This window comes from Polypterus senegalus, chromosome 8, assembly GCF_016835505.1.
Source record: "Polypterus senegalus isolate Bchr_013 chromosome 8, ASM1683550v1, whole genome shotgun sequence".
In the NCBI taxonomy this organism is placed as follows: domain Eukaryota; kingdom Metazoa; phylum Chordata; class Cladistia; order Polypteriformes; family Polypteridae; genus Polypterus; species Polypterus senegalus.
Genome location: NC_053161.1, coordinates 91,111,945 through 91,134,837, shown reverse-complemented (window position 1 = coordinate 91,134,837; position 22,893 = coordinate 91,111,945). Strand labels below are relative to the sequence as shown.

Genomic DNA, 22,893 nt, shown 5'->3' with positions numbered 1-22,893 from the left:
TTCAATGCAAAACAATATTTTAACAGGAAGTCAGCAGAAATAATATTATTAGATATTTAGCATTTTCATATGTTTTATGTAGTTCACTCAAGTCTTTTTGTGATTTTCGTCAGTAGAATGTTGTCCCTTTTGTACTCCAGGGAGGCAAATGTATATGCAAAGAATTTTATAAAGTAGGGGAATGGGACATCCCTGTTCAAAGCAAGAAGATGCACATTTAAATGTAAATTATTTCAGAGTTTGGGGTGGGAAGCAGTTCTCTTTCAAAGACCAGAGATGCAAATTTATATTATAACTAGACATTAAGCCCGTTACAATAACGGGCACTAGAACAGTAGTGCATAAACATTAGTAGGAACAGTCTATATTAAATGGCAAGGGACCTTGTATGTGGCTGTAATATGCTTCACTGTATTGTGTGCCTTTAATTTTCTCTCGCAGTAATACTGGTTTGTATTTCTGTAAAATGCCTGTAATTTTCTCTGACAGTAATACAGTGGAACCTCGGTTCACGACCATAATTCATTTCAAAACTCAATTTGGTCCTGAACCAAAGTAATTTCCCCCATAGGATTGTATGTAAATACAATTAATCCATTCCAGACTGTACGAACTGTATGTAAATATATTTTTTTTAATTTTTAAGCACAAATATAGTTAATTATACCATAGAATGCACAGAGTAATAATAAATTAAATGTAAAAACATTGAATAACACTGAGAAAACCTTGAACAATAGAGAAAACTAACACTGCAATAGTTTTCGCCATAGAGCTATGAACCGCTCGCTAAAAACACTTTTTTTTAATGAGTTTTAAGCACAAGGAAAAAAATGAACATTTGAAAAATCCGTAATTTAATAAATAACCAAGAAAAGTAACATTACAACAATGCACACGTGTGTATGTGTGTATCGTGTGTGTGTGTGTCTCTGTCTCTCTCTCTCTCTCTCTCTCTCATGTTCATATAACAATGTAACCCTGATCAGTGCTATTATGGCATATGATAGACAAAAAGGCTCACCACTACAGATCATATATACAGTATAACTGAGAAAAAGACTGGAACTAGGTACATTAGATCAGGGGCTTAAGTTTGCAACTGTGTGGGTCCAAGCTTGTCTTGGATCGGACAAAACTACATCCTCTTCTAGTTCTCTCTCCCTCAATGGAGCGTTATAGTGTGCCTGCTTACCATTGAGCTTCACATCTTCCTTGAGTATCACCAGTTTTTGTGCATACATTTTAGATCTCACTGTACACGACAAATGTGATCATATCTCTTTAATCCAGTCAAGGACACCACCCCTTTTCCAGTTGTCCCATCCATGCTACTGGTTAGTGGTGCAGTGGTGAAGTAAGGCCCAACAATAATGTCTGCTTTGTCCTTCATTTACATAAAGCATGCTCTTAGTGCAGTGCAGAATGTACATTTGTGTAATATTAATAAATATCAACAAATAAAAATACACTGGTTGGCTAATTGTTTTTTTAAGACATCATAAAATTTTAATCAAACCTGTCAAAGCATTTTGTGATTTTTGGGGTATTTCATTTTCTATTGTGGGAGGTTTTTAACCCCAAAGACTGATGTATTGAAATGTACTGACCTAGATGTAACATCCTGACAAACTTCAGCTTTTTAACTAAATGAGTATTTTTGTTGATGTGTGACTCAACTTTGCATATTTATTGCGTGTGTGTCTGTGTGTATTTATCTCTCTATTATAAAAGGAAATCCTGGGACGAGGCTTTTCAAAGAGATAATTTCAAGTCCCACAAGACAAGACTTTTGCTTGGAGATTTTTTCAAAAATCCTCACAACCATATTCAACCACAGTCAAACCACACTGCTTTTGTCAGACACAGTTCCTGTGCTCTCACCTCTCATTCGTGTGAATGCTTTTATCAGACACACTTCCTGCGCTCTCAGCAGATTTTTAGGTTTTCCTCATTTTAAGTTGTTTATGAAAAGTCCTCCGTATCATCCTTTAAAGAAGCTTTTCTGGACAGTATTGTTATACATACAATCTATTCGTTTCATTCGTAATAGTCCATTTCTGGACAATAATTCTATATGCTCCAGATGACACAACAACGACTAAACGAAGAAAAGGCAGAGCGAAAAGAGGCCCAAAAGTGTTGGAGAGAAAAGAATTCAAAAAAGAATAATAATAATAATCTAAGTGCGAATTCGGAAAATAAGAAAAGTAATAATCAGCCCAGACCAAATGGAACTGAAAACCTAGCAGGTCCATGAGGGGACGGAAATAAACGACAAAGAGTAGAAGACAAAGTAGAATGTTATAAAGAGGTTCAAATATGTTGGCGCAATACACATGCAGAGCAGGTTAAAGATTCTGAAAGTAGTAAAATTCAAAAGGCATGAAAAACTGATAGTAAAGATCGAATTAGCACTAACAAACAGAAATTATTACTCGCTGAAATAACGGAACAGCAAAAAGAGATCGAATATATGGACATATGTGATATGAAAGAAGTATGTAGATATCGCTTGGCTATAAAGTTTAAGTCAGAAAGTTGTAGATTGTCAATTCGTGTTGCCATCAGGGAAAAGTAGTGCTTCTTCCCAATGAAGAAGCGTATTCGTGAGAATTAAAAGATTTGTTGTTTGGCATATAGGTTACAGTAAAAGTGTAGGTTTAAAAAGTTTTTGTGTGTGAATTTCAAAGCCAAACAACAACGGAAACGTATAACTCAACAAATAACTGTTAACGCAACATGAAACAATTTTCTTTCAATTTATTACGTTTTAGTATTTTTTACTATGGTTAATTACTCGCTGTAATGTAAAAAGTCAGTTTATTTAATAGAGAGAAAGAAACAACATTTACTCATGAGCAGTTGTAAGTTGCGTTGTCACAATGTAAGTCCAAACACGGAATCAAAATTCAGTGCAACACTGACGAAAAGTTAATTCCAAATATTGTTTTTAATGAAAAAGTAAAAGTATAAATTTATTAGTATTTGCGTGTTAATTTCAAAGCCAAGCAAAACGAAAATGTTTAACTCAACGAATACCTCTAACGCAACATGAAACATAAATTTCTTTCAATTTGTTTGTCAATATGTTTTACTATTTTTTACAATCGTTAATTACTCACTGTAATGTAAAATGGTTAATTCTATAATGCATCTGTAATAATGTACAATTGCTTTAAATTGTACATTTGGATATCCATACCTGAAGTGAGCAGAGCCCCCTAGTGTATGTGTGTGTGGATATTATATATATACTAGCAAAATACCCGTGCTTCGCAGCGGAGAAGTAGTGTGTTAAAGAAGCAATGAAAAAGAAAAGGAAACATTTTGAAAATAACGTAACATGATTGTCAATGTAATTGTTTTGTCACTGTTGTGAGTGATGAGTGTTGCTGTCATATATATATATATATATTGTAATGGATGGCCGGCCATTTATCCCGGCCAATACCCCCAAGCCGCCAGGTGGAGCCCTCCTTGCAGCGTGGAGGTCCCCAGAAGACCAGCAGGGCATCATGGACATTGGAGTTTTTATGCAAAGCCCTGCTGGATGCCGTGGGGGCCACAGGAGGGAGCTGCAGGGAGGACCGAGGGCTTCTTCGTGCCCTTTGACCCGGAGGTTCGTCACAGGAAGCGAACGGACTTCGGGTTGAAGAAAGGGACTATTTACCCTGACCCGGAAGGGAAAAGGACTTGTGGACTATTGGGCAGAAACACTTCCGGGTCAGGGATTATAAAAGGACTATGGGAACTCCCAGACAACGAGCTGAGCTGGGTGGAAGGGTGACAATGCGTCTGGGAGCTGGAGGATTGGTTATTTGTTTATTATTGTATTATTGTGAGTTTAATGAGAATTGTGGTGGAGAGTGTGCTTTGTGCACTGTGGCAAGAAAATAAAGTCAACTTGAGGACTTTTACCTGGTGTCTGGAGTCGTGGACAGGGGTTCAAGGGAGCGATGGCGCCCCCTATCGTTCACAGTGGCGTAGCCGGCAGGATACTCTAGCGTCGTTTGCAGAGGACCTGAATCAAAAATTTCTGTGGATAACAAACCCGAGAAGACTACGGAATCAGGAATCACCACAGCATCGCCAAAACCCGAAAAAACCGAGTCCAAAATGGGGAAAAAGAAGGGCAAGCAAAGCGACAACGCCAGCGGGAGTGCCGTAGGTGCAATGGCCGACGCTCGGGAGGAGTTAAGGAGAGGCCTTACAAGTCGGAGAAACCTCCAGGAAGCAACGATCCCTCTAAGGTACGTGCCGGGAACGACTTTAAAAATCCTTTTATTGTTTCTCACCTTGTCCCGTGCATGTACTTTGGAGATGACCACCTGGAGGCTCCGAGGGGAAAAGGAGACTGCCCCGAAGACGGCGGCCTTCTCTTGTCGAAGCCAGAGCACCTAGAAATCGACTTCCACATGATGGCAGTCGACAAGGGACATGGTAGCAAACCCGGTGCATTCTGGGAAGGAGGAGCTCCGCGTCCTGCTGTTTGCACCTTCGAGCCCGAAGAAACGGACTTGGTCTTTCCGGGGGGGGGGAGGCGAGCGAGGCATCGCTCAAACCACAAGAAGGTAAGGAGGGTCGGGAAGTAGCTGATCGGGATGTCGCTAAAGTCTTAAAGACAGACCGCAGTTTGCCGAAGAAGGCAACTCGACCCTCTGAGAACTCCAAATCCCAGAAGCCTCCGCGAGACCCATCAGAGCACGTGCCTGAAGCAGGCGTGCTCATTGGCTCCCGGTCGGCAGGTAACACGAACGAAAGTGAGTGTTCCGCCGGTCGAAATAAATAATTATATTAACTTACGGGAGCTCGAAAAACTAATCGAGCCCGTAGCGAGTGTCTTGCAGGTCCTGACGACCATTGAAAAGATCGTCGGGGATTTGGGAGCGGCAGCCAGAGAGCCGTTGGAGAAGGTGAGGGCCTATGTGCGGCGATTTGGTGAGGAGCCTCCCGTAATGAATGATGCGGCGATACAGGTAAGCGAGACCCGTATCGTATATAATAGAGGGACGCGGTGTGATCCGGGCCCACGGTTAATAAGTAGCGGGTGCCAATACACGGCGTACCCTACAAGAGAGGTCGGTACGTTAACCGAGTGGTCGGCGGAAGGGCTAATCGATCCGGTGCAACTAGACAGTGCTGACTCCCGGAGCGAGGCAGCCCTGATGACGCCCGCCGCCGGTAATTTATAAATCAAGAGGGGTGCAGACAGTAAAGGGGCTCTCTTCTTGTAACAGAGAGACCCAGACTGTATATAAGCCCCAGATTAAACAGGAGGGCTCTAAGATAAAACGGGGGTCTCCTGACAAGAAAGAAAAAGAGACAGAAAAAGTGAAAGCACCGTTAGAGGCGGCAAGGGTTTCTCTCCCAGCACAAGGGGCGGACCTAACGTTTCCTTATTGTTTTCAGTCCCGTAGGGGAAGAATACCAGGAGGACAGAGGCAGTGTTACGGGTGCCGAAGGTTGGGCCATATTTGGCGGAACTGTCCTTGGAGAGAGGGGGACAAGAGGTCAATTTGGAGTAATATTCCCCCTAGGTTCTCCAGGGACCAAGATGTTCGTTTTAATCAAGGCTCAACCAGGACGTCCTCTTGGAGGAAGACTTCCCTCTCGGGGCAGGCCGCTCCGAATAATAATTGTCGCTGGGGGGGGGAATACTGTAATGGATGGCCGGCCATTTATGCCGGCCAATACCCCCAAGCAGCCAGGTGGAGCCCTCCTTGCAGCGTGGAGGTCCCCAGAAGACCAGCAGGGCATCATGGACATTGGAGTTTTTATGCAAAGCCCTGCTGGATGCCGTGGGGGCCACAGGAGGGAGCTGCAGGGAGGACCGAGGGCTTCTTCGTGCCCTGTGACCCGGAGGTTCGTCACAGGAAGCGCGGACTTCGGGTTGAAGAAAGGGACTATTTACCCTGACCCGGAAGGGAAAAGGACTTGTGGACTATTGGGCAGAAACACTTCCGGGTCAGGGATTATAAAAGGACTATGGGAACTCCCAGACAACGAGCTGAGCTGGGTGGAAGGGTGGCAACGCGTCTGGGAGCTGGAGGATTGGTTATTTGTTTATTATTGTATTATTGTGAGTTTAATGAGAATTGTGGTGGAGAGTGTGCTTTGTGCACTGTGGCAAGAAAATAAAGTCAACTTGAGGACTTTTACCTGGTGTCTGGAGTCGTGGACAGGGGTTCAAGGGAGCGAGGGCGCCCCCTATCGTTCACAATATATATATATATATATATATATATATATATATAAATATAAATATATATATATATATATTTACACACACACATAAACATATATATATACATATCTATACATATACACATATATATACATACACACACACATATATAAACATATATATACATATACATACATATCTACATATATACACACACAGCTATTTCGTATCAGTGCAATACGCTGTTTGTTAAAACGGTTGACTCCCGCTCTTACATGCAAGTCTGCGTGGATATTATGAACTATCGTATTTGTTCAAGTTCTATTTAAATTTTAAATAGAAGGAATTTTTATTTAGTCGACAGAAATATCTTTGGTAGGAATGGTAAAAACAGACAGGAATATTATTCCTGAATAAATCAACTCAAACCTTAAACAACTTATAATATTTTGCTCTCCATAAAAATATATCCTGTCTAAATTATACAAGTTAGAAATAAAGTAAACATTAAAAGAACAAACATTCAAATTTCTTTACTCTTATGTAATTTTATATAAAAAATAAACTTAGATTTTAAATATCCCAAAAGATTTTGCTCTCCATAAAAATATATCCTGTCAAAATTATACAAATTCAAATATGAACATGCTGCATAACAAAACCTGGAAATATAAATAAAATGTGTTCCTTTCAGCAATAACAAATCAAATCATTCAGTTGTCTTTGCTCATATGTCATTTTAGAGCTGGACGCCTGGCATCTTTTTTTGGCAACAAGTTCGTTTCTGTTTGGTGTGAGGTTCTGTGTTGTGGAGATTCTCAGGATGGATTGCAGGTGCTCATCAGTGAGGCGACTCCTGTGTGCTGTTTTGTTAGTCTTTATCACTGAGAAGAGCTTCTCACACAGATATGTGCTACCAAACATGCACAAGGTTCGAGCCGCATGTAGACGGACTTTTTTTGTTCTTCAAAGTCACCAAAGCGCCGTGCAAACTCAGTGCGCTCAGTTTATCAGCAAAGTGCGATTTGGGAACACCGTAGTGACGACTTGGTTTAACATTACTTGGCAACAGGGAAAGTGGGGCAAGTGGTTGTGTCTCCCATAAAAGCAGCTTCACTTGAAATCACTTTGTGATTGTGCACGGTAAAAACGTCCGCTGAAGTGTCAGATTCTTATTTAATTCTTCTGCTTTCTGTATCTTCTGCATTGCATTCAGGTCTTTCAGGTTACCCTGATGTTTTGTTTTATAGTGCCGTCTTAGATTAAATTCTGTAATTACAGCCACATTAGCTCCACAAATGAGACACACGGGTTCAGTAAACATATACTCAGCCTCCCATCGGTTTTAAAGGCTCTATTTTCAGAATCAACTTTTCTCTTCAGCATCGTGTGAGCTAGCTTCGCAATAACTTGCAGCATCATAAGGTAGACTTGATTAACGCGGTAAGTGTTCGGCAAGGCAGCTGAAGCGCTGCATTATGGGATCTGTAGTTTATTGTGTTACCAGCGCTTCATATACCGGGCTTTAATAACAATAATACAGTATATAAAATGATCTCGCGGGCGGATATAATTACGCCGGGCGGATGTGGCCCGCGCCCTTGAGTTTGACACATATGGACTAAATAGAACTTGAAAAGATATATTTTTTCAAATGTGATCGCGCAATTCAGATAGAGTTGACGCGACTACAGCCTGCATGCCTCAATAAGTCATCCTCCCTCGCTCTTACTTTTTACCGTTCATCTAATGAATACACTGAGTATGGCTTTACCAAAACAATCATTGATGGCGAATAAAGTATCCATTATTCGTAGTATGTAGATACATATATATATATACCCAGCGTATCGCAGCGGAGAAGTAGTGTGTTAAAAAGCTAGAAAAGAAAAGGGAACATTTTAAAAATAGCGTAACATGACTGTCAATATACAGTATTTGTTTTGTGAGTGTTACTGAGTGTTGCTGTCATCAAGGATTTGATTATCATTATTTCTTTCAATCAGGTTCGTATTTGTAGGATGTGTTGTGTTCAAGTTACATTCCGTGTTTGTCAATCGTTGTAAAGATGACAGGTTTCATTCATCGATTCGTTTCTTACTGCATCAATAAACAGCTCGTCTTCTTCTTTATCTGAGACCTGACACACTGCATGGACGGGTTTTTTACACTGTCTTCCTTTAGCGGGACATTGACTTTTTCCAACGTGTGCTTTGTTTCCGCAGTAGTTGGATTTATGAATATGCTTGTATGTATCAGGCGCTTCATATTTTTGCTGCCTTTTCAATTGTGTAATTCGGTTTTGTTCAGCTCTTTGGAACTGTTGCTTTTATCTGTGCACTGCGTCAGTTCACGTGAGCCGCTCGGTGTACATGCATCGAAGGTTCCCAGCTGTGCTGGTGCCATGTCATGCTATGTCCATGGCTGTATTTAATGTTACCTTAGTCCTGGCACTTAAAACTTTCTCTCGCAGTTTCGCTGAGTTTGTGTCAAACACCACCCTGACCATCTCATCTTCCTCTCCATAAGCACAGTCCTTCACCCGTGAATATTTACCCGTGGCAGTTTGCTATTGGATTGCCGCTGACGGACGGCCTTATATGGGCAGGCACTAAATTACAAACGCCAGCGCAGCCTGTCTATGAACTTAATTTAAAGTGTAGGTTTACATCGTGCTTTGTTTCCGAAGTAGCAGAACTCATGAATATGGTTGTATATGTCACTTTCGCCGCTTCTTATTGTTTCGCTGCCTTCTCAATTATATAATGCATGTTTTCTTCAGCGCTTTTTGAGGTCTTCCTGGTTTTCTATGTACTGCGTGATTACGTGGGAGGCGTGATGATGTCACAAAACTCCCCACGGCGTTGAAGCTCATCTCCATTACAGTAAATGGAGAAAAACTGCTTCCAGTTATGACCATTACGCATAGAATTTCGATATAAAACCTGCCCAACTTTTGTAAGGAAGCTGTAAGGAATGAACCTGCCAAATTTCAGCCTTCCACCCACACGGGAAGTTGGAGAATTAGTGATGAGTCAGTGAGTGAGTGAGTGAGTGAGTGAGTGAGGGCTTTGCCTTTTATTAGTATAGATACACACTAATAAAAGGCAAAGCCCTCACTGACTCACTCACTCATCACTAATTCTCCAACTTCCCGTGTAGGTAGAAGGCTGAAATTTGGCAGGCTCATTACTTACAGCTTACTTACAAAAGTTGGGCAGGTTTCATTTTGAAATTCTATGCGTAATGGTCATAACTGGAACCTATTTTTCTCCATATGCTGTAATGGACCTTAGCTCGATGGCCGTGGGGGACGGAGCTGCGTGTGACATGATCATGCCTCCCACGTAATCACGTGAACTGACTGCGATTGCAGTACATAGAAAAGAAGGAAGAGCTCCCAAAGAGCGCTGAAGAAAAACGCTGAATACTTTATTCGCGAGATACAAGTTTAATGAGAAGACACGAGGTATAAACGAGACTTTGGATCACTTTGTAACGGAGTTAAAATTGCTGTAGCGAGAAACTTTTAAGTGCCAGGTCTTAGCTAACATTAAATAAAGCCGTGGACATCGCAACATCACACAAGAGAGTAGCTCACGTGAACTGACTGAACACAGTACGGGTGATCACTTCCATGCATCAAACCAGTTCAAAAACGCATTACACAATTGACAAGGAGGGAAAAGAATATGCTCCAAGCTGAGCTCCACAGCTAACGCGGTCTTGTGGAAGCAACTTTGTCACAATGCCACCAAATACTCACAGAAAAATCCATAAGTTAATACACACGCTGTCTCTAGAGTTTCTCCACACTCAATGTATTCATCGCATCCCTGTTACACCCTCTGATCCCCCATTTAAATTCAGATGCCTCCAATTTCCAATAAGGCTCTGCTTCGCGATGAGAAGTAAGAAGTCTCGGGGACAAACCCAACAAAAGGTTGCCATTGATTTCAGGCAAGATTGATTTTCTCCTGGACAACTATACATTGCATTCTCAAGAGTGAGCTCGCGCAGCTTCGTCAAATTGAAAACCAGAGTGCTGAACTGACAACATGATATATAAAGAGAACTATAATAATCGTAATAAACAAACAATAAAACAGTGGAGAACCCGTGGATTAAATAAAAAGGCAGCTTCCTTGGCAAAGCAAGGAAAAAGGATGGCTTTATATGTCGTTCTTTTATGAAACAGCGGAGAAGCTGTGTAAAGGCTGCTTCACAAAAAACCAGCATAGCGCCTTATATGAGCAGGCAGTCAGCTAAAGAAGGGAATCAATAAATATCTATAATCATAATAAACGAACAAAAAATAGCGTACAAGCAACGGATTAAATAAAGGAAATGGGTACCTGAACAGTAAAGTAAGTCTCGAAAAGCTATACAATAACTATAAGAATCGTAATAAACAAACAATAAAACAGTACAGAACCGCGAAGCAAGGAGAAACGACGGCCTTATATGCCGTTCATTTATAAAGCAGCGGAAAAGCTGTGTGAAGGCAGCTACACAAAAAAACAGTAGGGCACCACACTCTGAATGTATTCCTCGCATCACCGTTATACCCTATGATCTCCCATTTCAATTCAAATGCCTCAAATTTCCAGTAAGGCTCTGCTTCGCGATGACAATTAATAAGTCTCAGGGACACACCCTACAAAAGGTTGCCATTGATTTGAGGCAACATTGCTTTCCTCATGGACAAAACTATACGTTGCATTCTCAAAAGTAATCTCGGTGCACAGCTTGGTCATATTACAACCGGACTGCTGCACTGACAACGTGGTACACAAAGAGATCCTTAACAGATAGTTATTGGTATATTTTCCCTCAGTTTAAAAAGGTTTTCTTTTCTTCTTAATAAAGATTTAAAAGCAATTCTTCGTCGCTGCGAAGCACGGGGAGTTTCCTATATACAGTGTATATATATATATATATATATATATATATATATATATATATATACACACACACTCACCTAAAGGATTATTAGGAACACCATACTAATACGGTGTTTGACCCCTTTCGCCTTCAGAACTGCCTTAATTCTACGTGGCACTGATTCAACAAGGTGCTGAAAGCATTCTTTAGAAATGTTGGCCCATATTGATAGGATAGCATCTTGCAGTTGATGGAGATTTGTGGGATGCACATCCAGGGCACAAGCTACCTGTTCCACCACATCCCAAAGATGCTCTATTGGGTTGAGATCTGGTGACTGTGGGGGCCATTTTAGTACAGTGAACTCACTGTCATGTTCAAGAAACCAATTTGAAATGATTTGAGCTTTGTGACATGGTGCATTATCCTGCTGGAAGTAGCCATCAGAGGATGGGTACATGGTGGTCATGAAGGGATGGACATGGTCAGAAACAATGCTCAGGTAGCCCGTAGCATTTAAACGATGCCCAATTGGCACTAAGGGGCCTAAAATGTGCCAAGAAAACATCCCCCACACCATTACACCACCACCACCAGCCTGCACAGTGGTAACAAGGCATGATGGATCCATGTTCTCATTCTGTTTACGCCAAATTCTGACTCATATATATATATATATATATATATATATATATATATATATATAATATATAATCGGATATACAATACAATTTATGTTTTGTATAGCCCAAAATCACACAAGAAGGGCAGCAATTGGCTTTAACAGGTCCTGCCTTCTGACAGCCCCCCCAGCCTTGACCCTCTAAGAATACAAGAAAAAACTCCCCCAAAAAAAAAAAAAAATCGAAGAAACCTTGGGAAAGGCAGTTCAAAGAGAGACACCTTTCCAGGTAGGTTGGGCATGCAGTTAGTGTCAAAAAAAGGGGGACAATACAGTACAATACATAGAACAGAATAAATCCTCAATACATACTAACAAAAGGCAAAGCCCTCACTCACTCACTCACTCATCACTAATTCTCCAACTTCCCGTGTAGTTAGAAGGCGGAAATTTGGCAGACTTATTCCTTACAGCTGACTTACAAAAGTTAAGCAGGTTTCATTTCGAAATTCTACATGTAGCGGTCATAACGGTCGACAACGTCCGCCATGTTGAACTTTCTTATTTATGGCCCCATCTTCACGAAATTTGGTAGGCGGCCTCCCTGCGCTAACCGAAACCGATGTACGTACTTATTTCAATGGTATGACGCCACTGCCGGCCGCCATATTGAACTTTCCAACATCACTAATTCTGCAACTTCCCGTGTAGGTAGAAGGCTGACCCCATCTTCACAAAATTTGATAGGTGGCTTCCCTACACTAACTGAAACCAATGTACGTACTTATTTCGGTGGTATGATGCCACTGTCGGCCGCCATATTGAACTTTCCAACATCACTAATTCTCCAACTTCCTGTGTAGGTAGAAGGCTGAAATTTGGCAGGCTCATTCCTTACAGCTTACTTACAAAAGTTAAGCAGGTTTCATTTCAAAATTCTACGTGTAACGGTCATAATGGTCGACAACGTCCGCCATGTTGAACTTTCTTATTTATGGCCCCATCTTCACGAAATTTGGTAGGTGGCTTACCTGCGCTAACCGAAAATAATGTACATACTTATTTTGTTAGTATGATGCCACTGTCGGCCTCCATATTGAACTTTTCAACTGTCTTTGTTACTTATGGGCTCATCTTCAAGAAATTTGGTACACGGGTTTCCAACGCTAACTGAATCCTACTTATGTAGATATACAGTATACATCCATAGCCTGCAGCTCGGTCACCATGTGAGGCGTTGGGTCCCCCATCCCAACGCCTCCCACGTTGTTGGCTGCCTGCCTATATAAGGCCGTCCGTCGCACCGGTCTCTACATTCCCTTCCTTGCTTCGCCACAGGATTCACGTCTCCCTGCTGATAACTACAGCCTTTTCACTTAATCCACGGCTTCTCCGCTGTTTTATTGTTCGTTTATTACGATTATAGTTATTGTTTAGGTATTTTAGACTTACTTTACATTGTTCAGGTACCCATTTCCTTTATCATTCCAACCGTACCCCCATTAACATGTCTATCGAGGTGATCACTATTGATCAAAGAACTGTCACTTACCAAGTGGTTTCCATGCCCGGAGATGGCACCTACCTTTTCCATTCTCTTTGTTACATATTGCACGGCCATATCAGACTCACTCTTGATATCCAGAGGAACATTGTGTCTTATGTATTGGCTGGGACAGGTTCAAGGTGTGGACTGATGGCGGTACAGGAGATAATTATACTACACAGGAGTACTTAAGTCCTTCACCTATGGTTGTGCATGTGAGTTGATGGCTGCCTCTGAATTGTTCGGTTGTTGCTTTCAAGTGTACTGAAATGGCCAAATATTTTATACCTTTTGACAACTGCCAATGCCTCTTAAAAATCTTAGATTGACAGGTGACGATTTCAGTAGTGGACACTGTGATGTTTATGAATGTTTAAACTCTCAAAAGCTGGATGTGAAGTTATCGATGAAACCGGTTGTATACTTACAACACTTGACAGATGCCGAATGTCTCTTCAACACAAGTCCTACAAATACTGTCGTAATTGAAACAAACCATGAAACTCAAACCGATTATGACAGCAGCAATCCAAGCTGTGAGATTACAGACAAGATTACTTTTCACATGGCCAACTGTACGTTCCATGCTCAAGAGTGAGCTCAGCGCACAGCTTGGTCATACTACAACTGGAGGACCGAACGGACAATGTGGTATACAAAGAGATCCTTAACAAATAATTATTGGTATATTTTCCCTCAGTTTAAAAAGGTGTAATTCTCTTCTTATTAAAAATATTATAGCAGTACTTCGCCGCTGCGAAGCGCGGGTATTTTGCTAGTAAAGTATAAAAATAAGTACGGAGTAGAATTTCACATGAGATGATATCACATACTGTAATATGATGTGGATTTGTTTTAAGTCCTGGAGACCTCATTCGTCAAGCTGCCTTCCCCATTTTGCCATTCCACATCTGAAATAGCGCTAATCCGATGATAGGCCCCTCTTTCCCACGATTCCTGCAATCCTCCATTAGGGATGACTTTATCTTAGGCAGGCAATATACAATTTAAAGAGACTGTTATTTTCTTGGGAATTGTTACATATGCATTATTTTCATTTTTAGTTTAAAAACTTTTGAAAAAACAATACTTGTCCTTTATTTCCGGCAGGGTTACATCTCTTTCTTGCAAAACGTATAATGTTGCTCATGTTGTGAAGGTTGGCTGAACACACGCTAAGGACATGCCTTTGGATCATTTGCAGTCTTTTTGCTGCTTGCGCGCTGCCTGCTCTGCTTGTCGCATGTTGTTGTTTTAAGAGCTGGCAGCACATGATGCTTCTCTGCCAAAAGCAATCCAATAACTGCTAGGTTACATGTCTGTGGACTTCTTTTAAGTGATGGCTCACTGCCTGGTCTCGCATGATGTTGTAAAAACAATAATTGTCCTTTATTTCTGGCCCTGGGTGTGGTTAAATTCTTTCTTGCAGGATGTATAACCCTGCTTGTGTTGTTGGGGGTGGGCTGCTGTTGCGCTGCCCTTCGATCATTTTAAAGCTTGTACAGCGGCTGTACTTTTTGCTACTTTGTGTCTCTGCTGCTCGCGTTGTGATCACTTCTCCGTGATCATAAATATACAACTGACCGAATTGTGTTTTCTTTGAAATTAAACTTGTCATTCTTTAACTGTTGTGGGTCCACAGATTCTTATAGCGTAAGTTCCATTATTGTGTAAATCTACGTTTTGTGCACTAAATGATGCAAATGCGAAAAGACTGTTTTCTGCTCTTTTCCTTTTACAGTAATCCCTCCTCGATCGCGGGGGTTGCGTTCCAGAACCCCCCACGATAGATGAAAATCCGCGAAGTAGAAACCATATGTTTGTATAGTTATTTTTATATATTTTAAGCCCTTATAAACTCTCCCACACTGTTAACATTATTAGAGCCCTCTAGACATGAAATAACAACCTTTAGTCAAAAGTTTAAACTGTGCTCCATGACAAGACAGAGATGACAGTTCTTTCTCACAATTAAAAGAATGCAAATATATCTTCTCTTCAAAGGAGTATCTGCATCAGGAGCAGAGAATTTCAGAGAGAGAGAGAGCGCAAAGAAAAGCAAACAATCAAAAAAATCAATATGTGTGCTTTTAAGTTTGCCGAAGCACCGCAATAAAGCGGCATTTTTTAGAGATGCATCAGTATCTTCTAAGCAAACAGCCTCTGTGCAAACAGCCCCTCTGCTCACACCCCCTCCGTCAGTCGCAGAGAACGTCAGAGAGAGAGAGAGAGAGAGAGAGAGGGCGAGATTAAAGCAAACAATCAAAAAATCAATAAGTGTGCTTTTGTGGTTTTAAGTATGCGGAAGCACCGCGATAAAGCGGCATTTCTTAGAGGAGCGTCCGTATCCACTAGGCAAACAGCCTCTGAGCAAACAGCACCTCTGCTCACACCCCCTCCGTCAGGCGCAGAGAATGTCAGAGAGGGTGAGAGAGAGGCAGAGACAAGCAAACAATCAAGCACCGCGCGGGAAGCATATCTTATAGCATTGAGGAATTTTAGTTAATATGTAATACATGCTCTGATTGGGTAGCTTCTAAGGCATCAGCCAATAGCGTCCCTTGTATGAAATCAACTGGGCAAACAAACTGAGGAAGCATGTACCATAAATTAAAAGACCAATTGTCCGCAGAAATCCGCAAACCAGCGAAAAATCTGTGATATATATTTAGATATGCTTACATTTAAAATCTGCGATAGAGTGAAGTCGTGAAAGTCGAAGCGCGATATAGCGAGGGATTACTGTATTTCTGACCTCGCTTTGTCATGTTATTTTTTCAATTACAACTGGTCCTGATGATTACTTTTTTTATTGCGCTAATGCGATCTTTTATTCGTCAACATTTAATTTATAACGTAGTTGTGCTTGAAAGTTTGTGAACCCTTTAGAATTTTCTATATTTCTGCATAAATATGACCTAAAACATCATCAAATTTTCACTCAAGTCCTAAAAGTAGATAAAGAGAAACAAGTTAAACAAATGAGACAAAAATATTATACTTGGTCATTTATTTATTGAGAAAAATGATCGAATATTACATATTTGTGAGTGGCAAAAGTATGTGAACCTCTAGGATTAGCATTTAGCTTGAAGGTGAAATTAGAGTCAGGTGTTTTCAATCAATGGGATGACAATCAGGTGTGAATGGGCACCCTGTGTTATTTAAAGAACAGGGATCTATCAAAGTCTGCTCTTCACAACACGTTTGTGGAAGTGTATCATGGCACAAACAAAGGAGATTTCTGAGGACCTCAGAAAAAGAGTTGTTGATGCTCATCAGGCTGGAAAAGGTTACAAAACCATCTCTAAAGAGTTTGGACTCCATAGTCAGACAGATTGTGTACAAATGGAGGAAATTCAAGACCCTTGTTATCCTCCCCAGGAGTGGTCGACTAACAAAGATCACACCAAGAGCAAGGCGTGCAATAGTCGGCGAGGTCACAAAGGACCCCAGGGTAACTTCTAAGCAACTGAAGGCCTCTTTTACATTGGCTAATGTTCATATTCATGAGTCCACCATCAGGAACATGCTGGGTGGGTATCTCTGGCACTACCCTCCAATGGTTCAAGTCCTATATGACTGATAGGCAAGAGTTTGTTAGTCTTGGCAACTGCAGATCCAACTCAGCACCAGTCACACAAGGAGTTCCTCAGGGCTCTGTCCTTGGCCCTCTTCTCTTCTGTATTTATATGCTTCCCCTTGGCCATATTATTCGTAGCTATGGACTGGGTTATCATTTTTATGCAGATGACACTCAACTCTATTTCAATGTCAAAAGTGCAACTCAGAGTTTTCTCAGCTTACAACTTGCGTCAGTGAAATTAAAACCTGGATGGAGCAGAACTCTTTAAAATTAAATTGCAACAAAACTGAACTCCTGTAAATTGGCACTAAAGCGCTACTTAAGAAAATTAGCTCCTTTCCAGTCACTCTTGATGGTGATCTCATCAGACCTTCTTCTGATGCAAGGAATCTTGGTGTCATTTTTGATTCCTCCCTTTCTTATTCTGCCCACATAAACCACATTAAGAAACGTTCTTACTTTCACCTCTGTAACATATCCCCATGTTTGCTAATTCCTCTCCTTTTCTAATACTGAGAAACTTGTCCATGCTTTTATCACATCCTGCAGTGATTGTTGTAACCCACTGCTGGCAGGTGCACCTTCTAATCTTATATCACAGCTCCAGTTGATTCAAAACTCTGCTGCAAGAGTCCTTACTTGAACCAGCAACAGTGAGCACATCACTCCCATACTGCTTTGCCTTCACTGGCTCCCTGTGTCTTACACGATTGAATATAAAATTCTATTAATAACCTAAAAAGCTTTAAATGGCCTTGCACCAGATTACATCAATGACCTTCTAAATCACTATGCTCTTGTTCGCCTACTAAGGTCCCCTGATTCTGGTAATCTTGTTGTGCCTCACACTAACCTGCACTCTATGGGTGACAGGATCTTCAGCTCCATAGCACCCAGACTTTGGAATGACATCCCGAAATTAATTAGATCAGCTGACTCCATTTATTCTTTTAATAAACGACTTAAAACTCATCTATTTAGGAAGGTTTTAAACTTAACATTCTGCCCTTTCTCTCAGTTTACCTCTCTGTCCAGGTGCTCAGGATAATTTGTGTGTCTGTTACAACACAAATTAGGTTATTTGTTAGTTTTTTCTTTTAGTATCGAATTTAGTATTTTACTCTGCCTATTGTTCTTTATTCTATTTAATGCTTTGTTATCTGTTTCATTGTTCTATTCAAGAAAACATTTGTATCCAATGTTACATATACCCAGCTGTTTTTTTTTATATTATGCGCAGGATTAAACTAACTCCAAGATGGATTCAGGAAATTCACCTCGTTTACAAAAAGATTTACCAAAAAAATACAGAACAAGAGTAGCAGATTTACACAAAAATGCTTCAGTGTATCAATTAAGTAGATGACTACCAAAGCAAACTACCTGAGAAACTAATAACAAAAGAACTACTTAATAATTTAATAATATATTCTATGCAACTAACTTGTCACTACTTTACAAAAGACTAGGACAAAATCACATTATTGACACAACAGAGAGAAGTTTTGAACTATCTATAGAGTATACTGGATCTGTTAAATACAATTTTAAGGTCACAAGCAGGCTATATGCACTGAGCCTAACACAATAATCAACCTAGTCTATTAAAGATGCACTCATCCAACCCAATACAAAAAATAATTTCAGATTTGGAAACAACCAGTGAAAACAGAACTGGACAACAGGCCACCTGTGCAACAGCATACACCATTGCAATATTTCCTAAATTAGCTAAACCGCATCAGAAAACAAAGGCACTACACTACTGCTGATATTTTTAAGTTCCACAATGAGCTTCTTTCAAAAACTCTGCATGATAATTATTTCAATGAATCTGTAACTTAGTAATATTTAGGAGAAACTTACCTCTAACCAAATTAAATCAAAGGCTCTGCGTTCTTATTCAGAGACATATTTTAAAGTAACAAAATAGTTTTTGTTTTTTCCCTTATTGCTCATACACAGAGGTCCTTGAACGTTTAACGGCTATTCGTTCTGCTTATTTTGGCAGTGTTAAATCATATGTACCTTAAATACCAAAACTGCACAGAGAATGCCAGATTAAGTGCAAGTATAGTTTAAGTATAACTACTTACACTTCTCCAAACGGTGTGCTACATAACTCATTGTTTTGGACAATAAAGAGTCTATTAAACTAACAAGTCTTTCTCATAAAGTGCATATCATGTCTCCAGAACCCACTATTCCATTTTATAATTATATTAAGCATTTTAACTTCTATGTGAACTTGCAACATATATTTAAATAAAACTTTAGATGACACAAATCTACCAGTATCTGAATGCCATCAGTGTTTAGTGATTCCATATACATTAGGATAGCTGATGACCCAGCTAATTTAAAATGATTTGAAATCTCAGCCTATTATTTTAATCTGTAGGCACTGTCAGCATTAAGACTTATTGTTTGCCTGTTAAAATATGTTGAAAAAAGTCAACAGTTTCCAAGGTGTGTAATTTTTCATGATTTTATATCTTCCACTTACCTTTGGAGTGCTCAGTATCAGGATTAAGTACAATGCGGATATATTTGAGCTCCCCAAATCTCAGAAGAACTTCTTCTAATCCTTCTTCATCTGTGTCAAAGGCAAGATTCCTACAACAAAACATTTATGAAAAACAAAATTTAAAAAATGCATATATTATTTATATATATGTGTGAGCAAAAGTAGCTTACACAAGGCCAGCAACTGAAGAACTAACAAGACTGGTAAGTGTACTGTGCCATTGTGACACTGTTTTGAGTTAATAAAGCTATTGTAATAATCATAACCTGCATGTCTTTTTCCATATGAACAACTGTAAACCTACTTTTGCCCACCCGCTTGTGTGTGCTATATATATATATATATATATATATTATATATATATATATATATATTTACATACATACATACACATACATGCTTAAGGCTAATACAAATGGGATACATAAAACACTGAAAAAGGTTACAGCACTTTTAACTATGGTAACAAACATGCTTTGTAAATATAACATACTTAAAGTTTCATACAAAGACAACGTTAAACAAATTATGTTTTACAAATAAAACACTAAACTGTTTGCTCATTCTAATTTAAAAAGAAGATTGGTATTTGAAGCTAATCTGAAGTGCTTCCAACAGAAATTGTAACCATCATGTAGTTGTTTAGAGACCTTTTCTAATTATTGTGAACATTCACCCACACTAGAATCTTGGAAAAAGGTGACAAATATATGTGATAAATTATTTATTTAATATCTCATTTAGATGTAGTAAGAATTCCTGAAAAGTGTAGAAGACTTTGAAGCACACATATTGGTAGTTCTAAGAGTACTAGACTTTTCTCTTTAGACTGTAATTGTAAATTGTTCATTCTGTGTGTTTTCTTTCTTTTTTTAATAAACTTAAAAATACAAGTCAAGTTGGGGAGCATACACTGGTACAGTGCATAGCCACACCCACCACACGACAAAACAACTCAGGATCCCGGTTGGCAACCCCTCAGGCAGAGACAAGGTCCAATACCACCCTCTGGAAATGACCCTCTATCTGCCGCAGCCAGGTGTTACGTGGGCGACCCCTTGGCCTGGTCCAGCCACTTGGGTCCCCAACAATGAGGACCCTACGAGCTGGATCACCCTCTGGGAAACGCACCACACAGCCATAGTGCCGTAACTGACGCTCCCTCACAATGTGATTAATGTGCCTCATTCGGGACTCTACTCATTTGACACAAAGTCAAACCAATGGTACCCAAGGATTTTCCGGAGAGACAGAGTACCCAAGGAGTCCAGTCTTCGTCTCAGATCACTGGATAACATCCATGTCTCTCAATCACATAGCAAGACGGGAAGCACCAGGACTCTAAAGACTTGGACCTTCATCCTTTTGTATAGATATCGGGAGCGCCACACACCCTTTTCTAATGACATCATGACCGCCCCAAGCTCTCTCAATCCATCTATCGACTTCATAGGAAGAGTCACCAGAGACATGAATGTCACTGCCAAGGTAAGAAAACCTCTCGACAAGGTCGACACTCTCTCTGCAAACAGACATACTGCTGATGGCTGTGCCCAAAAGGTAATAAAAGGCCTGGATCTTGGTTTTTATCCAGGATTTTCGCAAGTCCAGACACTCAGACTCCTCGCTCAGTCTCTCGAGTGCCCCGATCAGAGCCTCCACGAAGATCACAGCATTGTAGGGAAAGTCAAGATCCGTGAATCTATCTTCACCAACAGATGCCCCACAGCAGCTGGACCCCACGACCTTGCCCAACACCCAGTCCATACAAGCATTGAACAGAGTAGGAGCAAGAACACACCCATGACAAACCCCAGAATCAACTAGGAAAAACAATGAGGTTCTGCCTCCACTCTGCACAGCACTCACAGTACCAGTGTACAAACCGCTCATGATATCCAGCAACCTTGAGGGGATCCCATGAATCCTCAGGTTAGCACAATCAACTGAGTTGAATGCGTTACGAAAATCGACAAAGGCTGCAAAGAAACTCTGCTGATATTCGTGTTTGTGCTCCATGAGAACCCTCAGTGCCAGGATGCGGTTGATGGTAGACTTCTTGGACGTAAAACCAGACTGTTCCATTTGCTGGTAGGTGAGCAAGTGATAATGGATCCTATTGAGGAACAACCCTAGGAAGGACCTTACCCGGCACCGAGAGCAGTGTTATGCTCTTGTAGTTGCTGCAATACATGCGATCACCCTTCCCTTTCCAGAGAAGTCCCGTTTTCCAATCAGTTGGGATGATGCCAGTCTCCCAAATGGAAGCAAAGATTGCTTAATACAGCTTAATAAAAAAATGTTGTGATTTATCTGACAAATCACAACAGACCACGATTAAAAAAAAAATAAATAAATTTTAAAAATATCAAACGTATCCCTAAAACTACACTAAATATTCACTAGGCCTGCTTACCTAATAAACACAGTTCTTCCTTCATTAACATCATTTGAAATGACTTTTGTCTTTTTCTTGGTTGAAATGGCACCTAAAAGCAGAAAAAGTGACCAACACAAAAACATTAACAATGTTAGCTTAACACATATTTATATATTAAGCTGAAAACTCAAAAACAGTAAACACTAAAATAGGTGTTTAAAAACATTAAACAGAATGCAAATTTTGCATCAACAAAGGAGACTTTTTTATATAAAGCATTGCTGGCAAAATATTTTAGTGAGTGCATAAAGAATAACTATTTAACCTATGCTTTAGTTTCTTTTTGGAACAAGGTCAAAGTAAACCTACAAAAAAAAAGATTTAAAAAGGTTAAATGTTAGAATGTGCATGTGGTTTTACCACAAATAGTGCTAGCTGCACCCTCTTCAGCCTTCTCAACCTGTACAGACATGCAAGTAAGAAATTCATTTTATTTGATACATAAAACAGTATTTCTATTACCAGTTTCTGACAGTAGGATATACTAACCCAAAATATGGCAAATTCCAAAATATAACCATTTACGGACTGCAAAAACATTGGACGTGACAAGTTTCAGATATATTTGTGTAAAGTGTTGCTCGTTCCTCTCAGTCATTCTAAACTCTTTGCCTACATTATAGTTTAATCCGATTACAATAATTAACTGAAGTTCATTCAAATATTTGAGATCAAAATACAAATAAAGGAAGGAAGGAAGGGGAATGTAACAACCAATCTGTGCATTTTCTGTATTCTTGGTTTCACACGGATAAAAAAAAAGAATAGCACAAATTGCAGTTATTATTCAACAAATACAATCCTACAAAAAACTATTTTTTTACATAATATTGTTTTAGTCCAAATAAAAACTTATTCTTAAATAATTACAGTGTGCTCCTAGCTTTGTAATATATCTTTTCATATTATTTAAAAAAAACTATTGAATGGTAACAAAAATAAATCTCTTATTCTGTATATCACAACTAAACACACTTATTCAGTTTTTATTAGTTGCCTCAACCTCAGTAGTGGGAAAACCTAATCTTCCACATAATATTTAATCACCATTATGATTTGCATTTATGGGATGTTTCAAAATACAAATGCTTTTGAATTATT

General features: G+C 39.8%; 1 protein-coding gene across 1 annotated transcript in view; it reads right to left on the bottom strand.

The window, feature by feature from the left end:
• The window catches only part of rbm28 (RNA binding motif protein 28), an 83,964-nt gene that overhangs the window by 44,032 nt on the left and 17,039 nt on the right, over positions 1 to 22,893 (bottom strand). Inside the window, exons 9-10 of the mRNA XM_039761449.1 lie at positions 21,769 to 21,841; positions 19,332 to 19,441 (exon numbers count right to left, since the gene is read on the bottom strand). Of these exons, the coding sequence (XP_039617383.1) occupies positions 19,332 to 19,441; positions 21,769 to 21,841 (183 nt within the window). The remainder of the gene's footprint in view (positions 1 to 19,331; positions 19,442 to 21,768; positions 21,842 to 22,893) is intronic.